At 42.5% G+C, this 13,650-nt stretch overlaps 1 protein-coding gene across 2 annotated transcripts in view; it reads left to right on the top strand.

Annotated features, from left to right (window-relative positions):
• The window catches only part of RBBP7 (RB binding protein 7, chromatin remodeling factor), a 917,024-nt gene that overhangs the window by 230,492 nt on the left and 672,882 nt on the right, over window positions 1-13,650 (top strand). For both annotated transcript variants that reach the window (XM_044073050.1, XM_044073051.1), the window contains exon 4: window positions 5,164-5,337. In XM_044073050.1, the coding sequence (XP_043928985.1) occupies window positions 5,164-5,337 (174 nt within the window). The remainder of the gene's footprint in view (window positions 1-5,163; window positions 5,338-13,650) is intronic.

The raw sequence follows: 13,650 nt of genomic DNA, 5'->3' as shown, positions 1-13,650 counted from the left end.
TTTCTCAGGGTCCCAAAGGGGTCAAGGCTTCTACTGCAAAAAAACTCTATCCCCTCTGATGGGGATTGTAGGGCCCTAGACAGATGGGGTAAAAAGATTTATACTTCTGCAACCTTGGCTGTAAGAGCTTTAAATTGCCAATTTCATATGCTTAAATATCAGCAGTATCTTATGTCATTGCTTAAACAGAAAATGTTAAATTCAGAATGTGCAGACAACAAAGAAATGCAGGATTTATTGCATGCAACTGAACAAGTTGGAAAGCATACTTTGCAATGTGGTTTTGATTCTCTAGAGGCCTCCTGCAGGGCCGCTGTTACAGATTCTGTCATTAGGAGGCATGCTTGGTTAAAGGAACAGAATCTGCCTGATCATGTTAAAGCAAAACTATTAGATGCTCCATTACAGCATGATACTTTGTTTGGTGTTAAAGAAAATGGAGGACAAAGCTAAATCCTATGCAAGCAGTCAAGGATTGTTTTTGCTGGTACAGCCTCCCAGATTTAGCAGGAACGGGCCTACAAAGAAATCGGTCCTTTCCAGTGTCAGGCCACAGAGGCAGATACAGACGCCCCAGAGGCGGATCTCTGCCCCAAGGCTCATACAGGCCTAAACAACGGGGTGCTTCTGCATCCAAGAGCGGAGAGGAAAAATCACAGCCATATAGGAAACCGTCTCAAAGACTTCCCCTTCCAGCACCAAGCACTTATCCTTTGGCAGCCCCTTTGGGGGGAAAACTAGCACTTTTTTAGCAAAATTGGCACATGATCACCCAGGACAAATGGGTCCTAAATATAGTATCACAAGGCTACAGGTTCCACTATTACACCCTGCCAAGGCCAAACTGTATGCCAGACCTGCCACGCAATCAATGGGCAGAGGCACTAAAACAGTTTCATCCCTCATGGACATGAGGGCCATTCAGCAAGTACCAGAGCAAGAGCAGGGACAAGGATTCTATTAAAGACTGTTCTTGGTACCCAGAAAGGGCAAAGCCTGGAGACCAGTACTGGACCTATCTATTCTAAACACATCTGGATATTCCAAAATTCAAAATGTTGACCCTACAGCAGCTTCTGCCCATGTTGGGCAAGAAGGCTTGGCTTGTGACTTTAGATCTAAAAGAGGCATACCTGCATGTCCCAATCAGAGACAAACTTCCAGAAGATACCTCAGATTCAAAGCTGGCTCAATGCACTACCAATTCTCTGCACTGCCCTTTGGCTTATCTACTGCGCCCAGGATCTTCACAAAGTGCCTGGCACCAGTAATTGCATACTGCAGACAGAGGAATACAAATAATATCCTTACTTGGACGACTGCCTCATTCAAGCAGAGAGCAAGGACATTCTACTACAGCATCTGCCATTTGTAAAGAGATTACTACCATGCCTAGGTACGCAGTCAACGAACGGAAATCAAAACTAGTACCCTCTCAAGAGATAATATTCCTGGGTGTAAGCTTAAATACAACTTCCCAGATTGCTTCTCTCACGCCATACAAAGACAACTGACTACCTATTTCCAACTGTTGGCAACAAAGGCCCAGTTATCTGCAAGAAAAATTCTGCAGGCCTTGGGCTTCATGGCATCCTGCATTCTACTAATTCCATATGCAAGACTGCATATGAGAACTTCAGTGGTACCTAAAAAGTGTTTGGACTCAACATTGCCACAGCCTGGAAACAATACTTACTCTCATTCCCTGCCTGCAACAGGACTTTCAATGGTGGGCAAAGGCCTGTCACCAGAACAAGGGACAGCCATTCACTCTACCCCCAGCCACACAGGCATTAACAGATGCATCTGATTATGCCTGGGGAGCCCACATGGCAGGAAGATGCATTCAAGGCACATGGTCCGCAAACCAAATGCATCTACATATCAATCAAAAAGAGATGCTAGCTGTTCAGAATGCCCTGACAGCCTTCAAGGACCTACTTCATCCGGGACAACTGTTGATAAAGGCGGACAATACCACGGTCATGTGGTACATAAACAAGCAGGGAGGCACTCCTTACCCCATTTGCAGACTAGCCATGACTTTGTGGGACACACCATTGACTTACTAAGTACATCTGCTGGCACAATTCTTGCCAGGGAAGATAAATACTCCGGCAGATGAACTAAGCAGAAACCTCATGGATCCCCACGAGTAGAAATCGGATTCATAAGTCTTCAGCATGGTAAGGAAATGGGGATGCCCGGACATCAATTTGCCTCGCCTCACAACTGCCAACTAAAGAGATTCTGCACAAGGACCTATCACAGACGAGCATGGAAAGTGGATGCCCCATCTTTCAGCTGGAAAAACTTAACAGTATATGCCTTTTCTCCTCTACCTCTTCTCCCCAAGGTACTCCTAAAGATCAGACAGGAGAAGCCACAAAAATTATACAGATTGCCCCAGACTGGCCACGCCAGTACTGGTATCCAATCCTAAGGAACTTGTCTCAAGGCCCAGCCTGGACCTTACCTCAAGTGCCTCATCTACTGTCCCAGCAGAACAATCAGATCCTGCACAGCTAACTCAAGATCTTAAATCTGGCAGCATGGCGCATAATGTAGTCATACAAAACACACCTGACTAAAGCTGTGATGGATGTAGTTTTGGAGGCCAGGAGGCCTAGTACTAGAAAGTCCTATGCTGGAAAATGGAAGAGATTCTGTGCTTGGAACCAGGCACAATGAATTGACAAATTTGTACCAAACATTCCTTAAATTTTGCAATACTTGACTGAGATGCTGGACAAAGGCCTATCTTTTTCATCTATAAAAATTCATGCCTCTGCCATTTTGGCTGATTACAATACAGAGCCACCAATCTTTTCTCATCCTTTAAGGCAGTACCTCAGAGGGGCCAAAAATTTAAGGCCTCCAAGGAGATCACCAATACCTGCATGGGACCTCAATTATGTCTTGGAAAAAACTCACCCTGCCTCCTTTCAAGCCAGCCGCTACAGCTGATATAAAGTTTTAATCTTGGAAAACAGCTCTGCTTCTAGCAATAACTTCTGCAAGACGAGTCTTGGAGCTACAGGCACTCATGGCTGTGGAACCTTTTATCATTTTTCATCCAGACAGGGATGTCCTTCATGGATGCATCTGCAGTCATAACAAATGGGTTGTCCTGTCGTCAGGCAGCCCTTCGGTCGGCCGGATTCCAAAGTCTGGGTCATCTGATGTAGCACTTCACCCGACGTCATCTCTGCTGGTCTTCAGGTATAAAGGCATCAGCCGCCATTTTCCAGTCTTTCTTGCCGTGGCCGTGAAGCAGAAGCTGTAAGACACAGGTATGTTTCTGTGCGATGCGTAACATGGACGCATTGCATTGCCATGTCTGCAACACAGTCATGTTGTTCCACAGCACGTATATGGTAGACATTGGTGGCACAAGGAAAAGCCATCTTAAAGCAGACTATTTCAAAGTGGATAGGCCACTGCATTCGTTCACAGCATGGCAAGCCAGTACCCAAGGGCATTAGGCCACATTCAAGCAGAGCAGCAGCCTTCCTCAGGGGAGTACCAACCAAAGACATTTTAGAGGCTGCTACTTGGAGTTCAGTGCACACCTTCACAAAGCACCATCACTTACCACTCTCTACTCTACTCTAAATCCAGGGCAGGCTTTGCCATTGCAGTTCTGAAGGGCCTAATAGCCACTCCTAATGCTTTTTAGCTACAGCCTCCCAACCTTAACTTTGGGATTCAACCCAATTGTAATGACTGCAACAGTGAAACACGAACCTAGTACAGTTGTGTACACATCATAAATGTAGATGTTCGAGTGTATTCCCTGTTGCAGTCCAGGTTACCCACCCGCCATCCCCATTTCTGTGTGGGCACTTATCTGTACTTCTATATTCTATACTACCTATGTGGTGTATTTGCTTGTAGATGAAGGCAAAATATATACTTTGGTGCATGCATGCTTTGACATATTTTTAGCCTACCCTTTTGGGGGCACCTGACATCTGGGGCAAGAAAAACTGAAGAAAATGGCAGCGGCTGCATCTTTTATACCCCTGACGCACTGACGTCAGGGAAGATGTGAAAGCAACCGACGCCGGACCTAGACCAGGCCGACTGAGGGTAGTCTGCCAGCAGGATAACCCAACTGTAATGACTGCAACAGTGATGGTAAGTGTACACAACTGTACTTTCCTTTTGCTATATGCAGCCCATGGCAGAAGGCTTCCCTTCTTAGTAAAAGCACACTCCACTAGGGCAGTGTCCTCTGGAGCTTTCTTTAAGGGTTTGGATACAGCTGACATTTTAGAAGCAGCTTAACATGGTCCTCTGTTCATACCTTCACCAACCACTATAAGTTGGACATTTTTAGGGCCAGAGCAAGTTTTGCTAGAGCCATCCTGCAGCATATGAATAGAAAGACACCGTATGACTGTGTAAAATCTTACCATAACTTTAGATGTCCTACTCTTCTATATGCTGCTGTTTTCCCACCCTGCCTTCTCCCTGACACTTGCCTGACTCTGGCGTACCCACTCAGTAGTAGTCTATTCCGGCAGCATACAGTTCTGAGGTAGGTGTGTGCTGACATCTTTTGTACCAGACGTCTATTTGACCGTTTTGTAGAGAGATGAGACCTCTCACGCACCTTTGCAGTAGCATCTCTCTTTCTTTTAAAAACTGCCGGAAGTACACCAGTCGACCTGAGGCAGACTCCTGTATGTTATGGATGCAGCAGCATGTAGAAGAGAAGGGCATCTAAAGTTATGGTAATATTTTACATGACACTTCTATCTCTTGAGTCATCTTTGAAGTATAATTCATTTGAAAGAGCCTAATCTGATATTGGTGCTTTTATTTCTACATGCTGTCCTCACCGGCTGTAAGTGAAATGTGCTTTCTTATGGGTTGTTGACAAAACACAGGTCTTGCCACACACATTACATTACTTATTCTTTCGTCATCCTTGCATACTACCTTGGTCATGAGCTTTTAGACAAAGAATGCTATTCTTGATCAGATACTGATGCACAGAGAATGTAGAGCATAATCTGAAAATGTATTGACTGAGAATTACAGAATGTGATGGATAATGTTTTAATGCTTGATTTGGGGATGGAAAGGTAGAGAAATACACACAAAGACGTACATTAATTTGTATGTTTCCTAACTTATTTTAATTGTATATTTCAGAATTTGGAGGTTTTGGGTCAGTGAGTGGAAAAATTGAAACAGAAATCAAAATAAACCATGAAGGTGAGGTAAACCGGGCTCGTTACATGCCACAGAATCCTTGCATCATTGGCACGAAAACTCCTACTGCAGATGTACTAGTGTTTGATTATACAAAACACCCTTCTAAACCAGGTAAGTACTGTTTATTTTTGCTGCTCATCATTAATGAGAGGTTTGAAGGGTTAATACATTTAATACTGTGGATATGAACATATCACAGAACGTATGAATACAGATTTAAAGGTGGTTTGTCCCCCCCCCCCTTTCTGACACTCAGTCCAAATAAAATATTCACATGGAGGGGGTTATTAAAGAAGCTTTTGAGACTCTTGCTGTACTACAGATATAGAAATCTGAAACAACCTCCAATAAATTATCCTCTATCACATACCAGAGAGGCATTATCTGGGAATGAGGGCAGTGTAAAAATAACTTGAGATCCAATGTCTTTCTCCATGTTGTTCAACAGTTCAGTTATCTGATCCTACGTCTGCTTTTTTTCCCCAAGAGCTTTGATCCAGAGCTGTAGCTTCTCCCCTACCCATAATCCTCCATGGTCCCCTGATTGGCCCAGATCTCGTTTGCAGTTTGATCAGTTAGTATGTGATTTGAGAGCTCTACATCTGTGGTTTAGGTAGGTGGTTGCGAGAGTTATGAAGTTATCTAAGTACAAGTCTTCAGTTGCCTCCTCTGGTTTGGTTATTGTAGTTTGTTCATATAGCCTTTTTTCCCTTTCACACCTTCATTGCCTTTAAAAAAAAAATTATCTTGTTTGTTGGAATTCACTTTTCTCTCTGCAGATTTAGGGTGTTACAGATAGTTGTGTATAGAGTCTAATAATGTTTTCTCAGAGTATTATGGCTGCTGGTGTTCAATTGTTGGGACCATCTTGAAATAGTGTCTAACAGGGCCACTGGTTAAAAAAAAAAAATGTATGGCTTGTATGCACAAAATCCCATCTCAAGACGTTCACTCCCCCTGCATTTACTGTTTAGGTGAAGTGCATTTAGATGTTGCTTGTAAAGCTTTCACCTCTTTCAGGGCCAGGGCCCTAGCAGGTAGTCAGGACAAGCTGGTTCTAAAGATTTTCTCCCTGCCCAAGTGGGAGTATCTGCACCTTCAGTTTTAGAAATATCTTTTTCGTCACAGAAGTCTGATAAAATTGAAAGCTGGCATGGCGAATGAAGAGGAAGTAAAGAGAGAGCATGCACAGGGTAAGAGGGTTGAGAAGTCCAGAGAGCGGTCTCTGGATCCATATGGCCAATTCTGCCCAGCTCTGAGATGCATGGATCCACCAGCCATTGAGGTCTTTTGGATCCAGTTTGTCTCTACCCTGCCATTTTTCCTGGGGGCAGCCAACATGAGGCTCCACTCAACTTTTTTTGCAAAAGAAACCTCCGTGCATCTCCATCACAATTGATGGCTTCATCCTTTAGGTCCTTCCGATCATTGGAGTCTGTCAGAAGTAGGCATTGACAGGATGATGCGGAATTTTCTTCAGACACTGATCCGGGTGGAGGTTCTTCAGGCCCATACCCTCTGGTAGCTCCAGGAATGGTCCCTGCTGCCCTGCCATATCACTGATTAGAGTTTTTTCCATAGGGCACCTAAATTGGAGCTCACAGCATTATCGGCTTCGACTCCTGCCATGTTGGACTGGAATGGGTCTCAGAACTGAAGCCCCAGAGCTAAGACTCTGGAATCAAGGTTGACTCCAAAATTTTCTGAGCATCCCTTCCATTTTGACTGTAGACAACTTGGAGCGGAGTTGGATTGCAGCCAAAGACTTTCCATCTCTGTCCACTTCTGGACAGGGTGGTACTGCTATGGTTTTGGCTCTCAAGGCATTTGAGAGTCTTTTCCATATCCAGAGAGGTGATGTCTCTCTCTTACTTGGTTCCGTCTAATTTCTTGGGGATTTTTTCAATGTCCACTCATCCTGTTCAACAGGGCCAGTCAGCTTTGCTCAACTGGGGGGTTCTTGTTTGGTGACCTTTCCATCAGATGCAAACCCTTCCCCAGAATCTCCTATGGAGAAGGACCCTAGAAAAGGGGCCTGTAAGAGAGAGCACTTGGACATCTCTTCAGAGTCTGTCACAGAAGACCATTTTGACAAAGGGCTGAATATCCTCACAATATCCCTCTGGAAGACATCTGCTTTGGAGATGTTCTTGGGTTGATGAAGCAGAGAAGGGGGTTGGTCCACCGAAGCCCCTTTTCTAGACTAGTCTATTCCTTGAGGTGTTCGGGGCTGGTTCTTATCAGTGTGTGGGACCACCCATGAGGGTAGGAGTTAATATACCTAGTCTTTCAGTGGGCTTGGAAGGAACCTGACGTGGAGCCGATCCACCATAAACTGAATCAAGAAAAAAATACACACTGTTGGATCAAAATCCAAACGAAATCTCCACAAAAAACAAACGAAAGAAGCAGCAAAGACTGGATAAGAAAATTTTCTTTACTGAATTCAGGTTCTGGTACCTTCGCCTTCAAATGGAACAATGTTACAAAATGCAAACCAGTTTAAATACACCTTGCACAACCAATTAAGCAATGAATCAATCAAAGTAAACACTTCCTAATTAAAGAAATATACATACAATAATATATATAATTCAATATCTAATAAATACTAAATAATAAATAATTGCATTCCACAGAATAAATATTATTTCATATATTATATTTCTAAATTCATACCATTGGGAAATAATGTTCCATAGTTTACAATAAACCGTGATTCCATATTCAATAATTTGTTCTGAAAATTGAAATTATTTTCACCCATTCCCCATGGTTTAGCCAAAATACTGAATTTAAAACCAGAGTGGTCTCCCTCATGAAACTGACAGAAATGGCAAGCAACTGGACTATCCAATCTATTATTCCTAATATCCCCAAGATGTTCCAATATTCTTAATTTAACCTTACGTTTTGTTTGCCCTATGTACCATTTTGGTTCTAAACAACTGCAACCAATAATATATATCACCCCTGAAGAGTTGCAATCAAAATGATCTAATGCATGGTAAATAACCCCATTAATACTCTGACCATCTAAGTTGATAATTTTGTCACAAATTTTACATTTCTTGCAAGCAAAAGAGCAGGTTTTTACATCTTGTATGAGAGAAAACAATGTTATGTGGAACAATGTTCCCTAAAAATTCATCACTAATTATAATGGGCCACAAATTCAAAACTATCCTCTTCAGAACTGAAGAAAAAGGGGAGAATTTATTTACAAAAAATATTTTGTCCATCTCCTCAAAATCTTTCCCCTTGAACAAAAATGAATTATCCACAAAATTCCTCCTGTTCTTAACTGTATTACCATGTTCATTCAAATTTAATATTTTTTCTACTTTAGTTCTATTAGAATAAACAATATTTCCAGTATACCCTCTACTCATTAACTTTTTACAAATAATGTCGAACTCCCTATGTATATTTATATTTTCAGACGTATTAGAAGCAATACGTCTGAATTCACCAAAAACTGTATTTGAAAGTTCATTTTCACAGACGGGCGTTGGAAAATGAGCATAGCACTAATGATGATAGTATTTCTGATGTCTCCAATGATTCGCTTTTTGAAAGTTCTTTAATGAATATCTCTATTCATGAAAATGATTTGTTTGATATCTACGATGATGTTGAATGTAATTATTAAGAAACAAGGGTAAGAAGGAGAGAGCATTCAATGCAGGCTCTTTTGCTTGCAAGAAATGTAAAATTTGTGACAAAATTATCAACTTAGATGGTCAGAGTATTAATGGGGTTATTTACCATGCATTAGATCATTTTGATTGCAACTCTTCAGGGGTGATATATATTATTGGTTGCAGTTGTTTAGAACCAAAATGGTACATAGGGCAAACAAAACGTAAGGTTAAATTAAGAATATTGGAACATCTTGGGGATATTAGGAATAATAGATTGGATAGTCCAGTTGCTTGCCATTTCTGTCAGTTTCATGAGGAGACCACTCTGGTTTTAAATTCAGTATTTTGGCTAAACCATGGGGAATGGGTGAAAATAATTTCAATTTTCAGAACAAATTATTGAATATGGAATCACGGTTTATTGTAAACTATGGAACATTATTTCCCAATGGTATGAATTTAGAAATATAATATATGAAATAATATTTATTCTGTGGAATGCAATTATTTATTATTTAGTATTTATTAGATATTGAATTATATATATTATTGTATGTATATTTCTTTAATTAGGAAGTGTTTACTTTGATTCATTGCTTAATTGGTTGTGCAAGGTGTATTTAAACTGGTTTGCATTTTGTAACATTGTTCCATTTGAAGGCGAAGGCCGAGGTACCAGAACCTGAATTCAGTAAAGAAAATTTTCTTATCCAGTCTTTGCTGCCACCATAAACTGAGTAAGATTTTGGTTGCATGCGGCTGAACAAGTGGGAAAGCATACTTTGCAATGTGATTATGATTCACTGGAGGCCTCCTGCAGGGCCGCTATTACAGGATCTGTTATTAGGAGGCATGCTTTGTTAAAGGAACAGAATCTGCCTCCTGTTGAAGCAAAATTTATTAGATGCACCATTAAGCATACTTTGTTTGGTACTAAAGCAGAAGAGGTGTTGAAAAAAATGGAGGATAAATCAAAATCCATGCAGTCAAGGATTTCTTACAGGTACAGCCACCCAGTTTTAGCAGGAACTGGCCCTCTAAAAATTGGCCCTTTCCAGTGTCAGACAGACCACAGAGGCAGATACAGGTGTCCCAGAGGCAGATCTCAGCCCCAAGGCTCATACAGGCCTAAACAATGGGGTGCTCCTACCTCCAAAAGCAGAGAAGACAAATCGCAACCTTACAGGAAACAGTCTCAATTACTTTCCTCTACTAGATCCAAGCACTTTTCATTTGGCAGCCCCCTTAGGGGGAAAACTAGCACTTTTTTTCATCAAATTGGCAAATGATTACCCAAGACAAATGGGTCCTGAACATAGTGTCCCAAGGCTACAGGTTCCGTTTTCGCACCCTACCAAGGTCAAAAGGTATGCCAAACCTGCCACACAATCGATGGGCAGAGGCACAGAAATAAATTACTGCCCTCATGGACATGAGGGCCATTCAGCAAGTACCATAACAAGAGCAGGGGCAAGGATTTTACCCCAGACTTTCTAGTACCCAAAAAGGACAAAACCTGGAGACCAATACTGGACCTGTCTATACTAAATACGTTTCTGGAAGTTCCAAAATTCAAAATGTTGACTCTACAGCAGCTACTGCCCATGCTGGGCAAGAAGGCTTGGCTTGTAACTTTGGACCTAAAAGAGGCATACCTGCATGTCCCATCGGACAATCTTGCAAAAGATGCCTCAGATTCATAGCTGGCTCAATGCATTACCAATTCTCTGCACTGCCCTTTGGCTTATCTACTGCGCCCAGGGTCTTCACAAAATGCCTGGCACCAGTAATTGCGTTTTGCAGACAAAAAGGAATTCAAATATATCCATACTTGGACGACTGCCTAATTCAAGCAGAGAACAAAGACATTCTTCTGAAGCATCTGGCGTTTGTAAAAAAGATTACTAATTGGCCTAGGGTACACAGTAAACGAAAAATCAAAACTAGTGCCCTCTCAAGAGAATATTCCTGGGTGCAAGCTTAAATACAACTGCCCAGATGGCTTATCTCACGCCAGACAAAAGCAACTGACTACTTCAAGAAATTGGCAACAAAAACCCACTTATCTGCAAGGAAAATCCTGCAGGCCTTGGGTTTCATGGCATCTTGCATTCTACTAATTCCATATGCCAGACTGCATATGAGGAAACTACAATGGTATCTAAAAAGTGTTTGGACTCATCATTGCCACAGCCTGGAGACAGTAATTGCACTCATTCCCTGCCTGCAACATGAGTTTCGATGGTGGGCAGAAGCCTGTCACCACCACAAGGGTCTGCCATTCAGATTACCCACAGCCAGACACTGACAAAGGATGCATCAGATTATGCCTGGGGGGCCCATATGGCAGGAAAATGTATTCAGGGCACATGGCCTGCAAACCAGATGCATCTTCACATTAATCAAAAAGAGATGCTAGCTGTTCAAAATGCCCTGACTACTTTCAAGGACCTGCTTCATCCAGGACAGTTACTGATGGACAACACTATGGTCATGTGGTACATAAACAAGCAGGGAGGTACACATTCCTACCCCCTCTGCAAAAAAGCAATGACCTTATGGCACAGTATTGGTTTTTCAGGTTCACCTGCAAGCAGAATTCCTGCCAGGAAAAACAAATACTCTGGCAGACTAAGTAGAAACCTCATGGATCCCCACGAATGGAAACTGGATCCACAAGTCTTCAGCATGATAATAAGGAAATGGGGATGCCCAGACACAGATCTATTCGCCTCCCCTCAACTGCCAGTTGCAGAGATTTTGCACGAGGATTTATCACAAGCAAGCATAGAAAGTGGACGCCCTATCCTTCAGCTGGAAAAATCTAACTGTATATGCTTTCCCCCACTGCCTCTCCTTCCCAGGGTACTCCTAAAGGTCAGACAAGAGAAGCCAAAATTTATACTGATTGCACCAGACTGGCCACGCCAGCACTGATACCCAAGCCTAAAGAGCTTGTCTCAAGGTCCAGTATGGATATTGCCTCAAACTTCTCACTGACCCAACTAAACAATCAGATCTTGCACAGCCAACTCAGGACCTTTAAATCTGGCAGCATAGTGGATAATGTAGCCATTCGGAACACTCCTCTTTCAAAAGCTGTTATGGATGTTATCTTGGAGGCCAGGAGGCCCAGTACCAGAAAAAGTTGTGCAGAAAAATGGAAGAGATTCTGTGCTTGGAACCAGGAACAAGGCAGTGACACGTGCGTACCAAATATCCTTCAGATTTTACAATACCTAACTGAGATGCTAAACAAAGGCCTTTCTCATCAATTAAGATTCATGCCTCTGCCATTTCAGCCCATTACAATATGGAACCACCTATCTTTTCTCATCCCTTAATAAGGCAGTACCTCAGAGGGGCCAAAAACATTAGACCTCCAAGGAGAGCACCAATTCTGGCCTGGGACCTCAATTCCGTTTTGGAAAAATGGACACTCCCTCCTTTCGAGCCAGCATCAACAGCAGATATTAAATTCTTATCCTGGAAAACAGCTCTGCTCCTAGCCATAACCTCTGCAAGGCGAGTCTGAGTTACAAGCACTCATGGCTGTGGAACCTTTCATAATTTTTCATCCAGGCAGGGTTTCTCTGAGGACAAACCCTATATTTATGACTAAGGTGGTATCCAGTGTGGCCCTTAACCAAACCATTCACTTGCCTACCTTTTATCCTAACCCACCGAACAAGGGTGAGAAAATTCTGCATTCTTTGGACATACACAGACAGTTATGCTTCTACTTGGACAGAACTAAAGCTTTCAGAAAGACTGAGCAACTTTTAGTGTCGTATGCTGCAGGATCACAAGGAAAGGCTATGTCAAAACAGACTATTTCTAAATGGATAGGCAATTGCATCGTTTCTGCTATTTTCAACATGGCAAATCAGTGCCTAAGGGCATTAGGCCTCATTCCGTCAGAGCAGCAGCCACTTCAGCAGTCTTCCTCAGAGTAGTACCAACCAAAGATATCTTAGAGGCTGCAACTTGAGTTCAGTGCTCACCTTCACAAAGCACTACCACGTACCTCTTTACTCTAAGTCCAGAGCAGGCTTTGCCACTGCAGTTCTGCAGGGCCTCATAGCCTCTCCTAACCCTATTTAGCCCAGCCGCCCTTCCTCAGCTTTGGGATTCAACCCTAGAGTAATGGCTTCAACAGTGAAACACTAATATAGTACGGTTGTGTACCTACCATAAATGTAGATGTTGGAGTGTATTCACTGTTGCAGTCCAGGTTACCCACCCACCATCCCCCTTTTCTTTGCTGGGACTTATCTGCACTTCTCCATCTTATACAACCTTTTTGGTGTATTTGCTTGTAGATGAAGGAAATTTTATTTTTGTGCATGCATTTTTATTGGCATATTTTTCAGCCTACCAATTTGGGGGCACCTGACATCTGGGGCAAGAAAAACTGAATAAAATTGTCTGCATCTTTTATACCCCTGGCGCACTGGCATCAGGGAAGAGGCGACGGCAACAGACGCCGGACCTCGACTTTGGAATTCTGGCCGACTGAGGGTAGCCTGCTAGCAGGATAACCCAAGAGTAGTGACTGCAACAGTGAATACACTCTAACATCTACAGTTATGGTAGGTACACAACTGTGCTTTCAACTGACAGCAATGTCAAATTTTCATGTGGGAGAAAATGTCTCTAAGATTGTCACACAGGTTCTGTAAAGCCTTTTTGAAAGGAAGACATCTTACAAAAATCCAACTCCTCCCTGGGATCTAAATTTCATATCAACAAACATTTGTTCCCTTTGAACCTTCTGCCA

This window comes from Protopterus annectens, chromosome 5.part1 (assembly GCF_019279795.1).
Source record: "Protopterus annectens isolate FY-2018-M chromosome 5.part1, PAN1.0, whole genome shotgun sequence".
In the NCBI taxonomy this organism is placed as follows: domain Eukaryota; kingdom Metazoa; phylum Chordata; order Ceratodontiformes; family Protopteridae; genus Protopterus; species Protopterus annectens.
This window is presented reverse-complemented; position numbering and strand designations above follow the sequence as displayed.